General features: G+C 42.4%; 2 protein-coding genes across 2 annotated transcripts; both read right to left on the bottom strand.

The window, feature by feature from the left end:
• Positions 1 to 965: 965 nt before the first annotated feature.
• Positions 966 to 7,199, bottom strand: acads (acyl-CoA dehydrogenase short chain). The gene is made up of 10 exons (XM_039771694.1): positions 7,078 to 7,199; positions 5,940 to 6,103; positions 5,566 to 5,715; positions 5,355 to 5,466; positions 4,901 to 5,052; positions 3,262 to 3,432; positions 2,906 to 3,043; positions 2,734 to 2,829; positions 1,496 to 1,552; positions 966 to 1,411 (listed from the first exon to the last, which is right to left on the bottom strand). The coding sequence occupies exons 1-10, from the start codon at positions 7,106 to 7,108 to the stop codon at positions 1,259 to 1,261; spliced, it is 1,224 nt and encodes a 407-aa protein (XP_039627628.1). The 5' UTR covers positions 7,109 to 7,199; the 3' UTR covers positions 966 to 1,258.
• A 1,120-nt stretch (positions 7,200 to 8,319) lies between these two features.
• rab36 (RAB36, member RAS oncogene family) lies at positions 8,320 to 19,631 on the bottom strand. Its single transcript, XM_039771935.1, has 11 exons — positions 19,275 to 19,631; positions 19,059 to 19,163; positions 15,953 to 16,044; positions 15,308 to 15,373; positions 15,101 to 15,202; positions 14,716 to 14,780; positions 14,574 to 14,625; positions 13,483 to 13,564; positions 12,854 to 12,944; positions 9,958 to 10,077; positions 8,320 to 9,700 (listed from the first exon to the last, which is right to left on the bottom strand). Exons 2-11 carry the CDS (start codon positions 19,125 to 19,127, stop codon positions 9,633 to 9,635), a joined length of 807 nt encoding a protein of 268 aa, XP_039627869.1. The 5' UTR covers positions 19,128 to 19,163; positions 19,275 to 19,631; the 3' UTR covers positions 8,320 to 9,632.
• Between the last annotated feature and the right edge of the window lie 987 nt (positions 19,632 to 20,618).

The raw sequence follows: 20,618 nt of genomic DNA, 5'->3' as shown, positions 1-20,618 counted from the left end.
AGGTTGGAATATGGCATCTCAGTCCTCAGTTTTCTTCTGTGGGCTCCTTAGTACTTTAACAGCCGCTTCTTTACTGGTACAAGTTCACTGGTGTAATTGGTATCACTTAGCATGCTGCCTACTTTATTCTTAACCAGCAGTCAATACATTTTTAAATACTGAGAGTCTTAAAGTAAACCAGTAGATGTGGATAATAATGTCTTTACCCTAACAAGTGTAAAAACAGTAATGTGTTTGAATTTCATAAAAATTCCTGCATTAAAATTGACTCTGTAGACTAACACCTAATGTAGGCTGTCTGATTAAAATGAAAGAGAGCTAACGGTGAGGATTGACCTTAAATGACAGAAAACCTGCAGCAGTCTAGGACATGTTAAGCTCTGAAACCTAAATTCCTGTGATGTGCAATGTTTACTGTCTGGGTGGAAACAAGAAAAACAAAGGGTGGGAGAGGTGTTTGTCAGACAGTTTTACTGAATGTGATTGACACTTGAATACATACATTCTAGCAAGGAACCCCGGAAACTCACAACGCATAATTTTATTGCAGGGGTTAGGATTGAGAAAAAGCTTTTAAAGCATGGGATTTCATGTCCACTGTTCAGCCCTCTATTCTAAAGCACCCTTTCAATGCTCTAATATAAAGTTGTGCTAATATTTTTACATACTCGTGGCAGAATTTGTAACATGTTATCCATTTTTGGAACTGTGATTGTGCAAACCTTTGAACAGGATCATATGTTCTTTATTGCTATGGTTTACTTAATGATTGTGCTATTCTGTGATGCATAATATTTTAAATCCAATAAAATAGAAATGTTTTCTAAAAAAAAAAAATATATATACCTTAGAAATCCTACTAGCATTATGTACATTTGAGCACCCTGTAGGCACCAAAACCAGACATTTTGTGGTACCTCACCCATCCATGTGTTACTAAAATAAAGAGGGATCTTTAATTTTAATAGAGTGGTCCAAAAAGTTTATTTTTAACAAATGCTGCCCTACAGCAAAATGTTTGCTTTGCAATTGGAAAAATAACAGCCCAAAATGGTAACTTTTCAGTAAATGCATGATTGGGAAGCTCATTCACAAAATACCCGTTTCAGTAAATGAACATATTTAGATACTGGCCATCTTCTGTGCAATCAGGCACTTTCCAAAAAATCATTTAATACAAACATGCATCAGATGTGTGCAGGATCTTCCTGTGCAGTATTTGCCAAATGTCACACAATATCCACACCGTCTCCAAGCCTTATCCTCTGTATTCTTTCAGGATCTGGCTAGAAATGACCAATCGCTGGATTTCACTCGTGCCTTCATAGATCTCGGTAATACGTGCATCTCTGTAATGTCTTTCAGCTGGCATATCCGTCACGTAACCCATTCCTCCCAAAATCTGAATGGACTGAGGAAAAAAAAAAAAAACTGGAACATTGTTACCAGGCCTGTAAAAACTAAGGGGGTTTGATGGCCCTGGTCTCTTGCTTACCTGATGAGAAATTAATGTTGCTGCCTCTGAAGCTGAGAGTTTTGCCATTGCTGCCTCCTACGAGGAAAATGATTGAATCTGGTTAACTGTACAGCTGCAAAAAGCAATGAAAAATATTTACCTTATACAGTCAACCTGCCCCATTCAGTAGCAAAAATAGTAAAGTGAATAGTTCGCCATACAGTGGTGAACAAACCAGCACTTGATATTAAAATTGTACAACTGCCTGTTGACAAACATGTTGTATAAACACACTAATACTTATGCATACAAGTTTTATCCTATTATTTAGCTACTGTAACTTTAAATCCAGCCCATTAGCACCTTATGGTGCCGTATCATTACCATAATTTTTTTTTTACTGCTTAAATGTGAAAAGTGCGCACACAAGCCCCTGCAAACAAACAGAATTGCCAATAATAAAATCTTACAGTATCCTAGAGCCAGAAATACAAGGGGCAGATGACCCAAAAGTCATAGGCTGTAGTTAATAGTATGCTGTGAGGTATGGTCTGCCTACAGTCTTGTTAATTAGTGTACCAAGTGGCAATCCGCAGAGTTGGAGTGTGAATTTCTGACATTAACATTTTGTGCATGTGACTTCTGATAAAAGCTGGGGGGGGGGTCACATAAGGAACAATGATTATGTTTTTGCAAATTGATAGATTTGTTAAACAGCTTGTCCCCGTGAACAAATAGTTATCAGCAACATTACACTGATCTACTGTGCCATCTGTGGGAAAGCATTAGCAGGAAAATAACATAGCATTTTATACCTGCATACACACACACACACACACACGTCAGGCAAAGAGTTTTTGACTAAAAACAATGTGGTTGCTGCTTTTCACCCCCCTAATTTGGCAAATCTCACTCGCTGTGACTTTTTTGTTCCCAAAAATAAGTATAGCAGGAGGCTCAAAACCGAGTACAAAAAGGAGTTTGTTTCCAGGAATGGAAGAAGTGCTGAGACAAGTGAATTGCATCTCAAGGGGAGTATTTTGACAGTGAGTAAAATGAAATTGCTTTACGTTGTCTGATGCTTTATTTTTTATTAATATTCCAAGAATTTTTATACGCCCCCCCCAATATGACCAAGAGATACAGGGAGACTTAAACAGTAAAACTTCTATCAGCCAGTCAATTGTGTTGCATTTATTTTCCTGCTTAACTTTAGGCATCAGTGTTTGTATTGTAATATAATCCAAATAGCAGATAGAAAAGCATAGCCACTTTACTTTTGTGAAAGGTGATTTGTTGTCTTTTAGCATGGCAGCTCTCCAGGTTAGAAGACGTGCACTTTCCAGGGCCAGGGCCATGTCAGCAATCTTAAACTGCAAGAAAATGTGAAATCAGTTAGCTGTAATGGATACTGAGCAAGTTTAGAAAAGTGGAGGCTAAGCGCTTTACCTGTATAGCTTGCATCTTAGAAATTGGTGCCCCAAATGCAGTCCTCTTCTCTGCATAATCAACAGCACAGTCCAGTGCAGCCTGACCGATACCCAGTGCCTGTGCTGCAATGCCAATGCGCCCACAGTCCAGAGTTTGCTGTTTAGAAACGATTGGCAGTTTATAACCATTAGTGATCACACCCATTCAAGGATAAAACAAATGTATACCACCAAGCTGACAGAACCCAATGTCCAGGCTCACGTGCATTATTTCACTTCTGGCTAAAGAGTGGCTACAACAAGAGTGTTTAACATCCATCCTTAGGCTATTGAGGTCAAGTTCCAATAAACTGGGTATTTCAGCCCGAGTATTACCATGGCAATCTTGAAGCCCATGCCAAGCTCTCCAAGCAAGTTGCTCTTGGGTACACGGCAGTCCTCAAAGATCAAGTTTGCAGTAGATGAAGCACGAATGCCGAGCTTATCTTCCTTCTTGCCCAGAGAGAGACCAGGGGTGGGTATGGGAACAACGAAGGCACTGATACCCTAGGTTAAGCAGAAAGATTTGCAAAGTGGACAAAAAAAAAACAGTAATAATTTGAAAGAATGTCCTCTGCCTACCCCACTAAGAGCTTAGAGCTGGGTTGTGTGTGTCCAGTGGGAAAGCAGAGCAGCACATTGGCTTGAGCACTGCCCGTGTCTAATGATCTGAAGAGAAGCTATGAGTATATTTAGAAATGGAGAACTAGCACATTTCTAAATCAACCAGTTTAGTGGAGCCAAGAGGTGCTATGAAACCAAGTTAATGTGATTTTTCTCCATCTTTTACAGCAAAAGGTTTGTAATGCTTAGATTCATTCTTAAACTGTGATGGTATGATGCCCAGATTGCCCAACACTAGCATCACCTGCTTGGACTCCAACAGCAATTATCACAACACAGAATGGCTAGGCAGTTAGGACACATGACAGATGTTAGTACAAATCGAAGTGCATTGTGCTTTTCATTTTGAACAGCTGTCCATAGCAACTAAGTGCAGTACAGTTTCTTTATTAAACAAATAACCAAATAAAAATAAGTGGGAAGAAACATTGTAAACAAGAATAAAAAAAAAAACCACAAAGAATTGGATACTAATTTCACTGTTCTCTTAGCCTGGGTGCCTCTCGGAGTCTTCTCCAACCCCACTGTCCCGTCGGGCCCAAGCCTGGCTCCACTGGCCCACCACCTTCACACAAGCAGTTATAGGATGGCCTTCCTGAAGCCTTTTGGTTGCTCCTATGCCCAGGATTGTCAGCAAAAGCAACCATACCCCCATGCACGCTATACCTCTCGCTCTCTGCCAAACCTCCTGCCCATTGCAACCGCTTGCTTACCCAATCACATTTGCTGTTTTTGATCAACTCCCTCATTGTCCTTTCATGCTCCTGTCTATCCTACTAAGGCTCCTTTTATACTTTAGCGAGTGCAGATACCTTGATTACAACCCACAGAGTCTCAAGGAGGAAACTGGCACGATTAGTCAATAACACGTTGTAGCTACACAACCACATGCATCCCCACCCAGTGTGTCTGAGCCACATTGTTTTAAATAAAACCAAACGCCCACCACCGCAGACCCCCTAACGTGCTTCACCACAGATGTGGAACAGCATTGGTTGCTGTTCATCTTTTAATTGTGGCGCCAAAATAAACAGACTACAATTTTCTGGTAAGACTGGTAGATGGGTAAACAGTGGCATTTGGCATAGATGTAAAAGTGGCACCTTCAGCATTAGACAATGTGTTAAGAGTCTTCCTCAGCCCAAGTAACACCAACCCTGCCTTTCATTTTATCATGTTGCCTCCTTTCACAGTGCCTCCTGTGCAGTTTCAACATTTTCACTTTTTTTGTTAAATATGGTTCAGAACTGGTTTGGGGAAAAAGTAAACTGAGCAATGCTGACTAACTGACCCTGCCGATTCCACTTCTTTTAACCAGTGTAGGTATGGGCTGCCAGTTCCAAGTGGTTACCTTGTGTTTGAGAGTCTTGTCAGTAGTGGCAAAGACAACCGCGGCAGAGGCATCCCAGGCATTTGTGATCCAGGCCTTTGTTCCATTTAGAACCCAGTGATCCCCCTCTAGGCGTGCGACTGTGGAAGCTGCTCCTGCATCACTGCCATTCCCTGAAAATGAGAAAAACCAGAAGCGAGTTATCATGAAATTGAAAAAGTCATGAGCAGAGAAAACGGCAACCAACAGAATTCTCTCCCAAGTTACAAGTTACACAAGTGCAAGATGCAAGTTACGCTCAGGTGTTGGGGGGTTAACCGTGGCACTGGATACATGACTTACAAAGCACATTTATGAAGGTAATGGATTTACTACCACCCTCCTTTAATTTGTGTCCATGCTCACGGTTGGATTTAAAACCCATTCTCAAGGAGTCATAGGACAAAGTCGTTATCCTTAGGATTGCATATCTTACCTGGTTCACTGAGTGCAAAGCAGCCCACCTTCTGTCCTGTAGTGAAAGGAGTGATCCATTTGTGCTTCTGTTCTTCCGTGCCAAACTTCAGGACTGGACCCAGGTACAGCGACTGACTCGACAGGGGAATCAGCAGTTAATGTACGGCCTGTCTACCCGTCAGCCAAACCCAACCGCATATTCTTAGACAAGAGACAGCACCATTGCTCACATTGTTAACACTTGTGATGACTCCAGTGGATGCACAACCTCTGCTGATCTCCTCCAGTCCAATAGCATAAGCCAGATAGTCCAGGCCGGCACCTCCAAACTGCTCTGGCACCTCCACAGCCATCAGCCCCATGGCTCCAAGTTTTTGAACCTATTTTTGGTAGAATACTTATGTGAATACACATTGATGTGGGAGTATAACATAATGATGTGGACAGCAAATGTGCAGAGTGCAGGTCTACACATTTTGAGATATTAACCCTACAAAGGGAACAAATAAATACTATACAAGCTATGAAGCGGGAAGTCTGTCTGATGGATGAATGTCAGGACAAGTGAAGGAACTGAAGCACTTGAGTCACGGAGTCTGTGTACCTGTTCGGCGGGAAACCGGTGCTCCTTATCCAGCTGCGAAGCTATGGGGGCAAGCTCCTTCTCTGCAAAGTCTCGGCACGTCTGACGCAGCATTTGGTGAGTTTCGGGCAGTTCAGCCATCTGGTAGACTGAGTGCAAACATCTCAGAGACCTTAGGGTTAGGGCTGGAAGGAGACAAAGTAGACTGTATAAATGTTAGGGATGCAATCCTGGGGGGTGGGTTGGGGATACTAGTGACTTTCTGGCACTGTGGTTATGACCTATTGGTTTTAAATCAGACAGGTTTTTTTTACTATTCATTTATCACTTGCTGGTATTATGTTGCGAGTGTTCTTTGCTCTGAAAGGCTAAGTGGAGGCTAAGACACTGCCGGTTTGATTCCCGTTACTGCCAAAGGGGATCTACTGTGTTGGGCCCTTGAGCAAGGCCCTTAACCCGTAATTGCGCCAGGGGCGCTGTACAATGTCGGACCTTGCACTCTGATCCCAAGTGGTATGCAAAAAAATTACATTCCTAATATTAAAATTGCATAAGGCAAATAAACATAAAAAAAAAAAAACGGTGAAAGGCACTATATAGAAATGCTCATTGTTGGTCGGCACTGTGCATCAACTGCATGTTAAGCTTCAAGTCTAATGTGCCTACACGGAGGAGAGCAAAGGTAAAAACTCAGTCGACATGTGGTTATTTAAAAGTGTACTTGCTTTATAAAAGAAAACGAGTAAATTCGATTGTTAAAAAAAAAAGGAGCGTGTCGGTCCTGACATGCATGGGGAATAACAAACATTGCAAAACTCGGTTAAAGGGCAACATCGGTCTAACATGAGATCAGAAAGAAAGATTTTTTTTTTTTTAAAAAAAAAAACGATTCTTTGCCCCGTCGTCCTATGCTTACATGGGATTACAAACGTGCCTTCTTAGTGCTACTCTGCTCCTTAGCTGGTGCGAGATGTTCAGACCCCTGACCCGCATCACTGATCAACAGTTTATCAACTCGCGCTCCAAATTTAATTCTGCACCAAATGGAATCCGTGATAGCAAGCGCGCAGGAGACTTTGGTCGGACCAAAAAATACTCTTTTAATGAATTAGCACAAAATGTACACTAAAACGTATTCAAGCTCAGATGGGACTCTGACCTTTTCTGGCTCTGCATAAAATAGCAGCCATCGTTTTTCCACTGGACTGGAGCGTCTGGGTCTAACCTCCGAGTAGTAACACCACTGCGTGTATAGGGTTCCGAGCGGAAGTTAGTAAGGAAGGAGGCGGTGCTTTATTTCTGTGGCAATGGCCGGCCGCGTCCCTCCCATCTCATTATTATAGAGTAATTAGATGTGCTTTTGTACACGGCATTTCCTCTTTTAGATGCCTAAAGTATCGATTTCGTATTGCTCTTAACATAGACTGGGTGGTAATATAAATGATCGTGTCAAGCAATGCTGGTAGACGTTTTGAACGTACACACAATGGAACCTGAAACAGACGTTGCTAGAAAACACGAAGAGGTTTGTTTACCGAAGATTATTTATGCCAACATTAAATACAATCTATATGTTAACTGTGTTATAATGCAATACATATACACGTGGTTTATTTCATTTTGGCACGGCTTTATCTAGTCATAATCAAGCGCATGTTCACTACAATATCATTCAGTTGATTGATTACTTTTCAGTACGGCACGCAATTTTCGCGTCTGTTTAAAATGCATTTGAAAAAATACATTGCACTTTAAATTATGTGCACAGATCACTTGTTTAAATGAAAAATACTAATGTATTGCATTTTACTTAGAGGATATATCGAGAGTCCCGGCCAAAACTCAGTGTAATCAAGTGACCAATCAGCATCAAAAGGGCGGGGCTAGGGGCGCTCCACTTCTAAACAGTTCTGTTATGGCCGCACGCATATATTTCATCTGTGTGGAATTAAAAAAACAAATGGTTAGAAGTTTTGTCTCACTGAAAACGTATACGTGTATGATAAGCTGTCTAAATAATGTGTTATCATAGCATATAGTTCCTTTTTTCTGAAGGTCCTGACAGATATGTAAATAAGTTTAGCAATACAGTATATCAAATCATTACAGAGTAAATGTGAATGGTTCTTTGCAATTTATTGGGCATCATATGGTCAGTGTTTTTCATGATATAAGCATGGTGCCACTATAAAATTTACATTGATTTATCACATTGTTCATTTTGTTTGATTGAATACATTAACTACTGTTAATTGCACAGCTACCAGATCTCACTACGCCAGTAAAGCATGTCTTTAATAGTTTAAACCACCACAGGCCTTGACTGGCGAGATCTTCACGGAGCTGTTGCAGCACTATGGATGTGTGCTATGAAGAAGATCATGAAAACATACACAGCAGGCAGAAAGACAAGTTTCTTTATTAAAATATACCATGGATCATGTAGGGTTTAGAGATCATAAAAAATAAAACACAGCAACAAGGCCTATGTCAGCTAGAGCTGCTGATTACAATGGAGACAGAACTGGACCTGATCCTTTGTATTGCTGTATTAATAAAGCAGCACGGCTGTTTCAGCCCCCAAAATGTGAGTTTGTCCCATTTCAGTTTTATAGGGCAGTGTCTAGTACAGCTCCCACTGTGTTACTTGAGAATGGTTGCTTGTAGATCATTTTAAACTCTGCATCTGAAAGAGGCAACGAGGTGAACGTCTCAGAGAAGCACTTGGGATCAGTGGCTGAACAGGCGCACATAAGCTAGGACAGACTGACGTGTAAGCACTGGCTGGTGAGGCCCCCTCTGAATGACAAGAATTGGAGGGCAAAAAACACACCGTACAAATGGGGAGTTAGCAAGTGGGATTAGATAAGAATCGGAAGATACTAGTGTTGAACCGCCAGAGCAAATGGCATCACGTTAATCACAAAAAGAGTAAAGGGGAATGAAAATAAAAACTTTAGAAACGAGTAAGTGACTTATGATAAGAATTAGGAAACCCTAATATCTAACCAAAGGACCGCATGGTACCCTCTGAATGATCTACTGGTGAGGAGACAGACGATCAGCACTGTAAGTTAGTAAATAAACTGGAATCTAAGTTGAGGGTACTGGTATCCAAAGACTGGGTCACACAATATCTTCAGAATTACACGTAATAGGGAGCGGACATAAGAAATATAAGGGAATGAGAATGTCCAGTGAACGATACTGCTAACCAGCTGCGGGTTCATGCGGCATTCTCAGATTGACATCTAATGGGGAAAAAGAGTCCACAAAAGTGTGTCGTTGGGGAACTAATTAAACTGGGATGTAATGGTATCAAACCACTAGCCAATAATATTGACTCCTCTCTGAATGTCAAAGTCACTGATCCGACCACCTCTTGTGAATGATGTACTGGGAGGAGGACTAAAGAAACTCTCCAACGGTAGTCTGAGTAATGCAAATGGGTTCTGAGCGCCGTGGGCTCCTTGCAGCAGCACCTGTCAGTGAGGGGACTCATCTCAAGGGTACACCCGGAGGCAGTGAATGTCGTAGCTGGGCTGTGAAGTGGGACGCTTCTCTCGGAGCCATGACGCCACTGCTGAAGAATACGAGCCGAGTATCTCAAGAGGAGTGGCTGACCCATGATGGAGGCGGTGGTTATGGCTGTCCATCGTCCACGCGTGCCTAAGGAGGCACATACAGGCAGAGTTTGTCTTCTGTACCAACAAGCTAGCAGCAACCCAGACCGGGCTCGGCTGTTCTCTTTGACTGTGGCGCTTCTGCATTTTCATCAATTCCTGGAGGTTCAAAATGAAATAAAAAGGGATAATCTGACTGGAAGGAAGCTGGATGTGTGTTTGTCCAACATGCAAATCTATACTATTGAGCCCCTCCCTGCCATATTTTGGAAGACCATAGAGTATCTTTTTTTTTTTTTTCTTCAAAATTCAGTTGGTGCCCACATCCTGGGCAGCACCAGGTACTTTCTAAAACTGGTAACTGTCTTCAAGTTAACCAGCAGAGCAATGGCAAGTCACCTCTCCCTCCCACTTACTTATCACTTTGGCCTCCCCAATCCTGGCAGTGGACAGACTAGAGTTTTCCAGTTCTCGAAGCATTGATTCTTCGAATGCTAAAGCCGCCATCCTGAAGAAGAACTCCTGCACATTTTGCCCTGGAGAGAGGAAAAATGAACAGATCCATGACCAGGTAGGAAGAAGTGGACCTTAATAACCATACCTGATGAAGATGTCTCCATCCTCTCTGTCTAACTGGGATGTTGGCTCTCAATAAGCTTTACTCTGAGTCCCTTTATTCCAGGTTATGTCTGTCTAGTAATTTTAAATAATAATTTTAAATAGTAATTTTAAATATCTCCTACTCATACAGACCACCTTATTGTCCACCATTCATGGCAATGTCCCATTCACACCTGTCTCGAGTGGATTTTTAATTTAGACACCGGCCTCCCAAATACCTCCATTTGGAAAGGTTCAGATGATTGTCTATTTATGTTGAACCCCCAATTTAGAAGCACCCCTCCAGTAGCCCAACATCATAAAGTCACCCCCATCATCTCTGCCACGGCTGAACCTCTGATTTAGATGCTGATGCCCATCACCCCTATTCAGACTTCCCCTTTTATAGTCCCTTTATCTCAATTTATATTGGTCCCCTAGATACTTTCCCTTAATATCCCCCACTCAGACAGCTCCCTTTAACAGCCACAGTTCCGACTGTGAAGGCAGACCCCTAATTTACACTGATTCTGCCCATATACACTAGACCCCCTGCAAAGTCGTGGTTTAGAATTCACAAATTTTTCCTTAGAACCTAACTAATAATTGTTATCGGAAACCGCAAATGTCCTCTGCAATTTTTATGGCTTTTTTTCGTGGCAATACTGTACTGTAGAGAGAACAGGAAGCAGCTGTTGAGAAACCCGCAACTTGGGATGGTAAAAGTAGCCAATAGAATTTGAAACTGCATCTCCCAGCAGTCCCTGCAGTGGCTCTGATTGGTCTTCTGCTGAGGGTGCTGCGGCTGTTGAGATCAAAGGATGTCAGTGCAGCTTTCAAAAAGGGGGCCGGTGACCAAAAGCAAAAAAAAATAATTTTTATAATTTATCTTTCAAGTTGGACGGCACGGTGGCGCAGTGGTAGCGCTGCTGCCTCGCAGTTAGGTGACCCGGGTTCGCTTCCTGGGTCCTCCCTGTGTGGAGTTTGCATGTTCTCCCCGTGTCTGCTTGGGTTTCCTCCCACAGTCCAAAGACTTGCAGGTTAGGTGGATTGGTGATCCTAAATTGGACCTAGTGTGTGCTTGGTGTGTTTGTGTGTGTCCTGCGGTGGGTTGGCACCCTGCCCAGGATTGGTTCCTGCCTTGTGCCCTGTGTTGGCTGGGATTGGCTCCAGCAGACCCCCATCACCCTGTGTTCGGATTCAGCAGGTTGGAAAATGGATGGATGGATGTTTCAAGTTCCTGTCTGTCTGCCTGCCTTCTGCTGGGTTACCTGTACTTATTCATTTTGTCCTGGATCATTTCGCGGTTGGCGTCTGGATTGTCTGCCCTCTGCCAGTGTACATGAGGACTGTAAGTGGATTCATGGCCATCCTGCAAAGAAAGGAGTGCTCCTGAACCCGTCCACCCGTCTTCACCATTTCAGGAACTACCGGTAGGGCTATCTGTAAATTGCTATTCCCATGGACAATCTATTTTTATCATTACATTTCATCCATTGCCGTTTTTCATGAACTTTTTCATGATTTACTGTGTGCGTTTTGTTTGTGCTTTGTTGTATTTAATGTGTAATTGCCGTAAGGGGAACAGGAATGGTATTGTTGTTTTCTTATTTCATTTGTTTTCGTTACATTCTTTATTTGCTGTTTGATTACCGGTTTGCTTTGTTTTTGTCTCTGTTTGTGAGTGCGTTCCTGGAATCTCTACCATAAAAATAAATAAATCACCGTCTTCTTGATTGCGGCTTCTCACGCGACGCTGCGCTTACTTAAAAGCCTGAACAGCACCTGTCCTTTTTCGCTGATTGCTTTGTTTCTCTCTCCTCCTGTTGGGGGTTGTGCTCCCCTATGATGTTTGTCTATTGTTTAATCGATAACTAACTGCATGCTGAGCTCCTTTTACTTCTAAAAGAGACATGTTTGTTTGTAGTGTTTGAATAAAGTTCCTGTCTCTACAATCTCATGGGTTTCTGTGCAATTCTGTGACCCAAGCTGCACTAAAACTAGCCTCCCAGCATCAGCGCTTACCACTGTGTGCTTGCGTGCAGCCAGTTCAACCGCAGTTGGCTCAGTGATTTACTGAGTTTCGTCCTTGGCATCAGTTGCACTTTATACATATTGTTCTAGTAGTTTTTAAAATAGTTTTTACAGTTCATTAGCAGTGTGTAAAATGATCAGTGTCGCAGTAATTGTAATGCTCTTTGCATAAAAAAAAATGTCTTCCATTAAAATATCACTTTTTCTTTGTTAATTGTGACATTTACTTAAAGTGCAGCAAAAAAAGTATTTGGCGTTCTATGATGCATTAACCCCCAAGTATGTGGCAGTTTAAGGGTTAAAGCCCCAAGATGTCGCCGAAACGCCCTGCACCATCGAAGGCTTCTGGCAATGAAAACGCTTTTGCATGAATTACAGTACATATAGCGGTAACATCGGTATTTTACATTCTAGCACTGTAGGAGATATAGCAGTACAGTATACAGGTTTACCTTTACATTCTTTATTTTTTAGTAATGTATTAAGCTGACTTTGAAATTAAAGTGTTTTGGTGGCATATTTAGGGTTTAAACTATGAAAATAGGCATTTTTTTAATCATATCCAAAATTTGCAGTTTTTCACAATTCGCGGGTACTCTAGGAACGTAACCCCGGCAAATTTTGGGGGTGTACTGTACTCGGCTCTTGCCAACACCCCTGTTGCCTGCTTCCACTGACCTGTTTTAGCAGAGACTGACCAATATTCGGCCTGCATTTCCGAGGCTATTCTGATGGCATCATTTTCAGTTCTTTCACATTCAGCTGGAGACTAAAAGGAAAGGAGAAGGTGGTCAGAGACCAGAAGTCAAACTAGGAGGCAGCAAACTCAGAGATGTCACACATGTCGTGTTGCCTGAGGATGAAGATGAAAGCAGAGGATAGGTTGATATTCGTGTCACATTCAGAGCATATTAAAAATGTTTTAGATTACACAACTCACATGCCTTGTTACACACGTCAGAGGCATAAAAGACCATTTTGAATAAGATTTAACATTTCTAGGTGATTATGTATGTTACCAAACTTGTGGACACCTGCTAATGGTAAATTCTGTCTGGGGATCACACAGAGCAGTTCAAAGAGTGCTCCACTAGAGGGCGCCTAAGCTTCATAAATCGAGAGGGCTTTTGAATTCAGTCAAGAACTTTGACTGCCTGTGAGAAACCACACAACAACCTGACTGAATCCTTTGATTTTGAATGATTTGTTATACTTGACCTCTTTTAAAAATGCACAAAAACTGCATTCTTCATGTGATTAATTACACTTCGAATCAACACTGAAAGAATTAAGCCAACACACCGTACCAAGAGATCTCTTTTGGTGCCCACCAGGAAGATAATTGGGGAAGAGGTTTCATTCTCCTTCAGAGCATCTTGTAGCCACTGCCTGAAATAAAGACAAGGGTTCAAGCAAATCAACGGGTCAATTAGAATACAGAGGTTAATAAAACCTGTGAGGGAGGCTTAAGGCCCAAGTGGACTTCAGTAATAGGAAAAATGTAACCAGGACGTACACTCATTTTCTCCTATCCTCAGAATTAATTCAAGAATCACAATCAATGAACCTAACCTTCAGGCACAAAGGGAATCAAACAAAATGAGAGGAAATAAATAGAACAGGAGCTTGTCAGGCCACCCTCCTTAACATGAGCAGCTAGTGGTATCACAGCCATGGTGGCAAGTCTTTGAAATCAATATAATATAATATAATAAGTGTAGTGGTACGTGTCTGTAGATCCTGTGCTGGACAGGCACCTGTCCAATGCTGTCAGACAGATTTTAGCTTGCATAGACTCCGCATGTTCTTCCTTTGTCTGTGTGGTTCCTCTCTGCCTAGTCTGGTTTGCCTCCCAAAGACCTGTGTGTGTGTGTCAATTTTAAATTGGTCCAGTGTGGCGATGTGTGCCTGATGATGGACTGTTGCCCTGTCTGAGATCCTTTTCCACCTTGTACCAAATGTTGTTAAGACAGCATCCAGCATTCATGATCCTAAATTGGACTAAGCAGGGTCTATAATATAATATAATAATACTGGTAATTTGTTCATGAATCATTTGAACTTGCTTACTCCAGACCACAGTCATACAAAGCTATAGACTATCCTGCTAGCATCACTTGCATACCAAGAAGAAACCCCTTAGGGATGCCAATCTCGGAGAGGGCACACTCATTCACCCCAGTTCAATCGCTACTCACAATATCCCAGTTGTTCCCAGTGTGGAATTTGCATGTAATGTAGCTTAGTAGCTCAGCAGATGATCTTGGTGCCCAACAGTACTTAGGACCCTAGTTCAAACTCTTTATAGAGTCTATACCTTCTTCTGGAGCTGGTGAGCAATTCCTTTAGGTATTCCAGTTTCTCTCCCCATTCCCATAATCCCACCACAGACACTCACCTGGTGTGCTCCAATGTCTTGATGTCGGCCAAGTCAAACACTGTAACGATGACTGAAAGAGATCAACAATTGATACCTAGTGAGTCTTGCCACCCACACCAGGTGAGCAACCATTAGACGCTCAGTGTGGCACCATACTGACCTTGTGCTCCTCGATAATAGGCAGATGCGATGCATTTGAACTTCTCCTGCCCTGCAGTGTCCCATCTGAAAGAGACAACAAGATATGAGAATAGGGAAGATGGGTGAGCGTGTGTTCACAACACATTTCCCCACTTTGCCTCACCACATATCTCTGCATTCTACAGGAAAGGAGATCTTCTAAAGGCTCCATTCAAAACTGACCTGACATACTATTACATGAATAAGGGTGCCTTTGAGCGAATCACCCAACCCCATGGATTTGTAGGCAGGAGGTCCTTTTGCACCATCTCCAGTATGCCATACACACATGGCTTCAGGACCTCCTAACCTGATTTATCTCCGTCTTGAAAGGTGACCTCCCACCACTCCTCAAGTTGACTTACATTTGGAGGGTGTGCGGTACTCCAGCTATTTCAAACCTCTCAATTTCAAAATCCACTCCGATTGTGGCCTTGTAGTCTCGATCAAAAACATCTTTACAAAACCTGGAGGATTTATTTAAAAAAACAAAAAACAAAAAGCAGGTTAGGAGTGACTACCAGATGGCGAACATTCTGAGTGGTGGCCGTCCTGACGGTGTTTCCCCTTACCTGTTAATGAGACATGTTTTGCCGACATAAAGATCGCCGACGACAACCACTTTTGAAATATTGAGCCTGAATCAGAAAAAAAAACCAAACAATGTGAGAAGTTTTGTGTTTCAAAGGCCGACCCTCCCCAGAGAGGCAGGACTTGAGAGTCGGTGACCAGCGGCTCCTCTCACACATCACGTGGAGGTGCCTAATAATGTTAGTGTGTCCTGAATAGGACCCTCTGTCTTGTCCTAATGTGAAACTGCAAACATCTCATGACCACCGTCTGACTGATTATTGAGCTCCAAACCTGAACTGCCATCCCACCACCTCCCCATCACCACCATCCTAGTGGGCCATAGTAGACTGTTTTTTTATTTCATCCAAGGCCTCAAAAGAGCCTTTTCTGAACCTCTAGTTAATTGTATAAATTATTAAACAAAATGATACAACATCTTTCCTGGAAACTCTACACCAACAAAATCACCAAAAGAAACACATACAGTACACGATGGTCTGGAAGTAGAGAAAGGAACACAATCATTCTAATGGAGTGAGGGGTCCAATCATGGAAGGATGTGGCCTCTGGCCAAGAGTTCACTTGGTATAAAAGCCCTAACTATGGCACTCTCCTTGGCGTAAAGTCACAAAAGCTGCACTTACCCTCCACTCCTGGTGTGCCGATTTTGACACGCTCCCTTCACTTTGCCGTGGAAGTCTTCTTTGAACTGTAAGCAAGACTCGGGCGTGTACCACTGTAAACACAAAGAGAGCGAACAAAATGGTCACACACTCACCGTCATGTCTTCTCTTTATTAAAACTCCTCTTTTGTTTATTGGTCTGGTCCTCCACGCTGAAGCTCAATAACAAGGGTCCAGCCTCAAAATGAACTCACAGAGCAATTCCTTGTTTGCTTCAACAGGTATGACTAGTAGCAGGAGACTCCGGAGTAGTGATAATATTGTCACGTGCACAGAGTACACTGCCGGTCTACTAAACATGAACACGCTACCACTCTCCAGCAAGAGCACAAAGCAACTAATTAGCCATTCCTGTGATTATAGAAGTCCTTAAGTGACTTGCAGTCCCCTGCAGGTGTAAAGGCCATCACTGTGTCACTTTCCAGGCCCATCCTACTGACGGCCCAGCAGCAGGTGGGAAGATTAAGCAGGAGGGAATCGCACAGGAAAAAGTTTAGTTGTCTGGTGAGGGAGAAAAAAAAACAACAACAACGTCCAGGCACAAAAAAAAAAGGATCTCATGGGAGTCACACCACAACCACTCTCATCATAAGACCACCTCGGAGTTCAAGCAAATCAGCTGCTGCTCCATTGGGAAGGAGGAAGGATAATCTGCACTGATCAAAGTCGTAACTGGATGGTACCGGCTGGCAGCATGGGCTAAACCTCCACCCCAATCCCCTTCACAACATAGAGCGCAATGATCTGGAGGTCAACGTGTGTTCAAGGTATGAAACTGCAAACTATACTGTGTACAGTAGATGAGCAAACGTCAGTACATCTGGATATGAACAGCATCTCTCTGAAAGCGTATTGCACGTCTGTTTGATTCTGGGATATAATCTGTTGGTATTTGTGCAGGTTTTATCTCAAAGTCAACAAGCATACTGGTAAATCTGAACTGGCCCACTATACACATGGCTTTGATTGTGGATCCATTACCATACACCAGCATACCCCAATGGCAGCCCAGAACTGGACCAAATGGCTTAGACAGGCACTATACAAGAGAGAGAGATAGATAATCCCAGACATTGATAACAATATGCACATCAGATCATATCCAAATTTACAAACAGAGGGACATTGTTCTGTTCTTCTGGTTCATTTAGGTGTCTCGATATCAAATTCAGATGGAATCCATTGGACTTGGTATTTTGTTCCAGACCCCCATGACACTTTATACAAAGGAAGGCTTCAGCTTTCTCTTGTGAATGCATTTTCCCTCGTTCTTCCTGCCATTCTTCACTAGGTGTGTGATTTGGTACCCAGCTTTGTGGCAAGTGTTACACCATAATATATTGGGTTTGAGATTTGACATGTTTCACCGGACATAATCAATTATCCATCCATTCATCCATTTTCTGGACTCGCATTGTACTTTTCAGAATCGTGGCACAGCACCCAAAACAAGGAAGGAACTGACCCTAAATGGGATTCAAGTAAAGTTGTTAACTTCTTTCTAATGGTTTCTGGGTAGTATGCCTAAGTAGTGTATAGCTCCAGCACCATACAATTTCAAGGACCTGAGCTGAAATGCAGGATTTGCCTGTGGCTTTTCTCCAGGTACACTCTTAAAAATAAAGTCACCCAAGCAGTTCTTCAGAGTGATAACAAAGTTTTGATTTCCAAAGGCCATCCCATACCATCCAAATGGAGGACCCAGAAGGAACCTTTATTTATTTAGCATGTGTAGATGATAAGAGATTTGAGAAATACCAGTGGGTTCTTGATTTTAAAAAGATTCTTGCTGCATACAATAACACAGGCTTAGTTCCTCCTTTCTTGCTGTGTTTGCATAATGCAAGGTAGCCTACCATACACTAAAGATTTCTGTTTTATCTACATATTAAGAATCTTTTCAATCCCCAACAAACCAACTACATATGCAAAGAGCCCCTCCAAGAATGAAATGCCTATTTGTTGCATTTAGGGCCATTTTTAAGAGTGTGCTAATGTTTTACCTTCACACCACAAAGACTTGTCTTTCCCGTAGCGATTAGCATGAAAAAATGTAGGTCTGATTGTGGATAACTGTGCCCTGCGTCCTACCCAGGGTGAGTTCCTGCTTTACACTTAATGCAGTCCAGTTAGGCTCCTTCTCCCACCAGCCCAGTATTAAACTAAGGAGTTAAGAAAATGGATGAATGAATCAAACAATGCATTTATTTATAGATTTATTGAGCATTATATATATATATATATATATATACTGTATACACATTTATTGAGTCACATTTGTGCTTCAATTAAAGGCGGGGAGGACTGTGAAAGAAATGTATAGCAAACAAGTGTTTTCCAGAATTTCATGCAGATGAATCATTAAATGCTGCCAACAATGACGCTTCCTATATAGACATATGGCAGGATCAGATCAAATCCAAGCAGAGATGACCAAAGCCTAAAAATGGGCACATGTACACGAGTGTACCAAGTGATGCACTGGTGCCTCGTCCTGGGCTTAGTGCAGCTCCGCTTGACCACGAGTAATGGACGGGTGTTTACTGGTGCGCTGATTAAAGACGCCAAGTCGTTTAACAGATTAAACATCAATATGAATTCCATAAGTGTGTTTGTTACGCTAACCACTAAGAAAGGCGTTAAATCCAGAAGTGATTAAAGAGTGAAGCCCCCACGCTAATGCTGTGGAGCAAAAGAACTTTGTGCGAAACTGACAATCAATTGTGTCAAAGGATGAAAGCAGACAGCAGATGAAAATGTTAAAGTTAAAAGAAATGATAGACGCAAACATTTAACAGTACGTGGTGACTTTTTCCCCCAACCTTCCTGCATTTCCAGTTTGACTCGCCTAATCTGTCTGACGGGTCGATTTCGCCGATCGGTTTTCTGCTCTGCTTATTTCTAATGTTTTTTTTTTCAATTCATTATAGCGCGGATCAACTTGTTTCAAACGACTTCTGGCGTTTTCACCCTGGCTCTTGGTGAAAGGTGTTAACTAAATCAGAAAACATGTAACTACTTTTTTTTTTTTTTTCATTTTTCACGACTCATCTTTTATATTTCATACCTTTGGAAGTTTGGAGATGACCCTGTTTCTGCTCACAGGTACTGATATGTGTAGTTTGCCGCTGTCCATCTTCCAGTTCGTCCTCTCCCTCCGGCGCTTCTAAAACTGCAAGGGAAGCGAAAACACCGTAAGAAAAAAAAAACAAAAAAAACAAAACGAAGGCCCCGCGCCCTCAGCGTTACAGTCAGACAGCGTAATAGGAAAAGGACTACAAACCTGAATTCTGAAAATCCAAATGTCCGCTGCCGGTCCGATCCACTCACCGCGCGCAACAGTTTCTCTCGGGCTTGGTTCAGATCCAGGGAGCCTAGGATCGCTGATATGCTGTGCCTCAGTTGCCATGGCAGCCGGCGTCCGCTCGACCAAGCGTCACGGGGCGTGGCTTGTGTGTAGAAGAAAGGGAGCACCCTGCGCGAGCGGCTCCCTTGCCCCTGACACAGCCTTGTTACTCGCATCTGCATGCCCCTCACGCTCGTCACTGTGTGAAGCTGCATACCTGTCCTTCTCATTGCGATGGGGGATATGCTTGAACGTCGTCTTGCGCAGCTCTGCATTTCCGCCTCCGCTCACCAATGACAGATACGCCTGTCGCTCTCCATCTCTAGGTAAAGAAGTGACAGTCCTTCAAGAACAGATATACAGAAGTCTGTCTCCCTGACTACCATAAAAAATTGTGTGCCTTTTATTTGCAGACCACAAGAGATAAGCATGTGTGTTTTTTGCAATTCTATATGTCTCTTCCTCTCACCATCATGAAGTGATGCTTGGATCAGGTGCTTGCATTTCATTCCTATTGACCATTATTGGGACAAGGTGAAAAAGGCTGTTGGCAGGAAGACTATACAGCAATCTACACATTGCAGTCATTTCGGCTTGGTACAAAATTCCTGAACAACTCATTGAGCATCTTAAAGAATCTATGACAAAAAGAATTTGTGGCGTTCAGATGGCCAAAGGCTGTGCAACACAAAGATGACCAAAATAAGGCGACATCTCCTTTAATTGCCCGTTTACTAAATAAAAGCATCCAAAGGTAGACGAGGGTGCAGTCCTTGGGTGTTTAGCTAGTGGCTACAAAACCCACAAAAACCTCTAAACGACTGAAAAATAAGTCAAATGTTTATTACATATACTATAAAGTTGCACTTTGTCAGCAAAATGGGGCAAAGTATGCAAGCAGTGGACTACTGAGCCATGGAACAAAATCATTGAGTCGGACGTGTCGTCATCCACTACCTTGTTCTCAGCAAGCAAATGAGTACCAGTGTGGAACACACAAGAATCGATCCATCTTGGAGGGCCGCATTGGCTGCAGGGTTACATTCGAGCCACTTTCTTAATTAGTGACCGGACACTGCTGCTAATTTTACATAATCTTCTCTTGCCTTCATTTTAATTGACTTGCCTAACAGTCTTTTTGTTTCTCTTTTTTTCCATTAATCAGCTGTCAAAAAATATACGAGATACAAATCAAGCAAAAGAAGACCAGTTATGACATGAGCTTGAGGGCCACCATTTTCACACCAACCAGCTGTTAATGACATTTAATTCTAATTGTTT

Source organism: Polypterus senegalus, chromosome 12 (assembly GCF_016835505.1).
Source record: "Polypterus senegalus isolate Bchr_013 chromosome 12, ASM1683550v1, whole genome shotgun sequence".
Classification (NCBI taxonomy): Eukaryota; Metazoa; Chordata; class Cladistia; order Polypteriformes; family Polypteridae; genus Polypterus; species Polypterus senegalus.
The sequence above is the reverse complement of the archived record's forward strand: the minus strand, read 5'-3'. Positions and strand labels throughout refer to the sequence as shown.